The following is a 3738-nucleotide window of genomic DNA, read 5'->3' as shown; positions in this document are numbered from 1 at the left end:
TCTTGCGTCAGAAACCGAATAATCCTTTATTTTTATGATTATTTTGTATTTTAATTATTTACATAAAAATGATGCTAAAAATGATTGATGGCTTTGACAGTCAGTGGCGTTCCGCCCTCAAAAAAGGGGGGCGATAATTAATGAAGCCCCCCTCCTGCCTACGTCCTTTCATATCCTGATGCTGATCCTGTGATGGCGATGATGACACATCTGTGAGAGTGTGTGTGTGTGTGTGGGGGGGGGGGGCCTGTATAAATTGCAAATCAATAAAACGAAAAACAAAAAAATACCGAATATCGAACGCGGCTCACGCAAAAATCGTAAATAAATAAAGGGCGCAAAGTGACGCAAAGAACGGCACATAAAATGCACCGAAAATGGGTTTGTGGTTGCTTTGGGGGCACGGCGAGAGGGGGGGTCGCTCGGCCGTGGACGTGGCCCATTGTTTATTGTACGAGAGTATTTTGTGCATTTCGTGCCGAGCGCAGCGATAAAAATGCTGCTAAAGTATAAATTATGCCAATATATTGTAAGTTTTCCAAAAATTCGCAACAGCAACAACATTAGGCATTATTGAGACACAAAAACAGATACGCAAAGAGATGCACGAGTGGTGGCCGAAATCATTTTGGTAGCCAAAAAATAAGGCACTCCCCAATTGGGTTTTTATTTTAATATATATATGTATAAAATAGACAAGTTTATGAATTTTCGCAAGCTCTGATTCCACCTTCAGCCGCTCCCTAAATTAATAATTAATAGCTTAAAAACTCTGTAATAATTTTATTTAATTTTCTATTATTTTTCACAGTTTTTTAAAGGATTTCCCTTGAGTATTTGTATATTATTAAATTTAAAAATTAAATGAAAAGCAATATTTTAATTAGCATAAAATATTACACATTTTTATATTTTTATATTTTTTTTCTCATTATAAATATGTTCCAAAAATGTATTGTAGCAACCCTCCCTGCCACAATGGGGCCGCGAGACAATGTTGCAAGCCCGATAAAAGGCTCACACGCACACACACACACACACACACACATGCAGGCCTATATAGATAAAACGGTATCAATATGCGTGTGCATATTCGGGTCACGCTCAAAAAATGCGCATAATTGGCAAATTTAGAGTGAAATTGCTTGACAAATACACACGTATGTACATACGTGCATACATATGTGCATATGTATAGGTATGCCACTAAATATAGAAAGTGGAGAGTGTTGTAGTGATGAAAGGCATCAAAAGTAAAGCCAAGGACACGGGCAGAGCCCAATGGAGTTCCATCAAGTGACTGCTAACTTCGTGGATTCACTGTAACCAGATGACAATCGGTTAAGAGGTGCTGGAAATTCATCAGTGCAACAAATAGAGAGACAACTAAAGAGAAAAACATATCAAAAGAGAGTGTTCAGATCATAGATTCTTAAGAAATGATTGTAGGGCGGGGGGGGATCGAATGTATATCGAACAAAAGAGACTTCAGGGCTTAGTGTTTCCAATATGTCTTTCCCCATATGTTCTTCATGTATTTCCTTAGAAAGCTTACGCGCCGTGAAACGGTGAGCGCCGTGTGGATCGTAAGAGCGCACAGAATCGAGAGAGCGAAGCAGAGGGCGATGTAAATGGCTGTTAACTGAGCGCGGTCACAGGCTGTTAACAGAGAGCATCAACCTAAAGCGGTAACAGACTGTTAACAGAGAGCAGCAACATAGAGCGGTCACAGGCTGTTAACAGAGAGAAGAAACAGAGCGGTAGCTGGCTGTTAACAGAGAGCAACAACCTAAAGCGGTAGCTGACTGTTAACAGAGAGCAACACCCTAAAGCGGTAGCTGGCTGTTAACTGAGCGCGGTCACAGGCTGTTAACATAGAGCAGCAACCTAAAGCGATAACATACTGTTAACAGAGATCAGAAACATAGAGCGGTAGCTGACTGTTAACAGAGAGCAACAGCCTAAAGTGGTAGCTGGCTGTTAACTGAGCGCGATAACAGGCAGCGCTAACAGACTGTTACCCTGCGATGCTAACAGCGCGGTTGTCCTATTACAGCTGTTACTCACGCCGATTTGAGTTAAATAGGATAACGACCCGAAAACGTTGTTTCTCTCTTAAGTTCATATAGGAACGGACTCCCCCCCCCCCAAGGTCAGAAATTGTAAAACAATTAGCCTTGATACAACATCGGCTCGGTGACAGTCGAACAGATTACGGGAGGACAGGCCAATATAAATCTCGGGTGGAAGATAAGATTGTGCTTGTCAGAGTGTTTAGGCCGCCAGCAACCAGCACTATTGATAGTTCCAGCTCGAGTGGACAGACCATAAACAATCGAATGGGGGGGACTAGTGATCCCCTATATAAGGGGGTGCCGCTGTTGGGCCGGGCCCAAACAACATGCTAGCCGCTGGATTCGCTCTGACCATCGCCGTCGCCGTTGCCGTTGTCGGTTGCTGCCTGCTGCCGGCCGCCCACTCAGCACCCTCCGGTGGGATCGACGGTCGTATAGTGGGCGGCGAAGAGGCCGCCCTGGGCCAGTTTCCGCACCAGGTGTCGCTGCGCAACGCCGGATCGCACAGCTGCGGGGGCTCCATTCTGTCGCGCAACTACATCCTGACGGCTGCCCATTGCGTGACCAACGGTGCGGACGAGAACGGTGTCCATGCCCCGATCGCGGCCAGCCGCTTCACGATCCGTGCGGGCACCAACGATCGCTTCAGTGGCGGCGTCCTCCTCCAGGTGGCGGAGGTCATCGTGCACGAGAACTACGGCGACTTCCTCAACGACATAGCCCTGCTGCGCCTGGAGTCGCCGCTCTTCTACTCGAACAACATCAAGGCCATCGCCCTGCCCACGGCCAACACGCCCGCCGGGGCCGACATCATCATCTCCGGCTGGGGTCGGATCAAGCACCAGGGGGATCTGCCCCGTTACCTGCAGTACAACACCGTCAAGTCCATCTCCGTCGAGGAGTGCGGCGAGCTCATCGACTTCGGGGTGGAGAGCGGGCTGTGCCTCCTCCATCCGGCCGACAACGGAGCCTGCAATGGCGACTCCGGGGGTCCGGCCGTCTACAACGATCAGGTTGTGGGCATTGCGGGATTCGTGTACGGCGGCTGCGGCAGCACCTATCCCGATGGCTATGCCAGGGTCCATTACTTCAACGACTGGATCAGGCAGCACTCGGATGTCTAAAATGTAGGCAAAATAAAAACAAAATCCCTGAAAACTGTGAAATACCGCTGTGGAGGAGACACCTGCAAGACAATAGAGAATGACGTTAACGGACTGTGAAACGATTCGTGATAAATCTATTAGCCTTGGCCGCAACTGCATTGAGAGACAATTAACGTCGCCGGGATGAAGAGACAATTAGTGGACAGGCGACGTTCGGGGGAAGCGAAGAATGGCATTCACTTTGGCTATTTGTTTGTTTGCTTTTGCTGGTCTGCGGTAACTTTTTAATTTCATCAAAACGAAGCGAATGCAAAAGAGAGAGAGAAAAATGAGGAACCAGAAGCGGCGCCAGCAGCGGCAGCGGCAGCGGCATATCAAGATTCGCACTTAATTATTGACAGTGGCAGCGGCCGGATGCTTGAGAAATTCTCGTTCTCTTTTCGCTCTCTCTTTTGTTCGCTCCCACTCCTATTGCGCTTTGAACAATGCTGCGGTCAGAGTGCGGTGGCGGTCGGCAGCGGCAGACATTTAAATTATGCACAGCCTTTGGTTAGTGA

General features: G+C 47.6%; 1 protein-coding gene across 1 annotated transcript; it reads left to right on the top strand.

Annotated features, from left to right (window-relative positions):
- Nucleotides 1-2372: 2372 nt before the first annotated feature.
- LOC108165219 (serine protease SP24D-like) lies at nucleotides 2373-3300 on the top strand. Its single transcript, XM_017301266.2, has one exon. The coding sequence runs from the start codon at nucleotides 2402-2404 to the stop codon at nucleotides 3197-3199; it is 798 nt and encodes a 265-aa protein (XP_017156755.1). The 5' UTR covers nucleotides 2373-2401; the 3' UTR covers nucleotides 3200-3300.
- The last annotated feature ends 438 nt before the right edge of the window (nucleotides 3301-3738 follow it).

This window comes from Drosophila miranda, chromosome XL (assembly GCF_003369915.1).
Source record: "Drosophila miranda strain MSH22 chromosome XL, D.miranda_PacBio2.1, whole genome shotgun sequence".
Classification (NCBI taxonomy): Eukaryota; Metazoa; Arthropoda; class Insecta; order Diptera; family Drosophilidae; genus Drosophila; species Drosophila miranda.
This window is presented reverse-complemented; position numbering and strand designations above follow the sequence as displayed.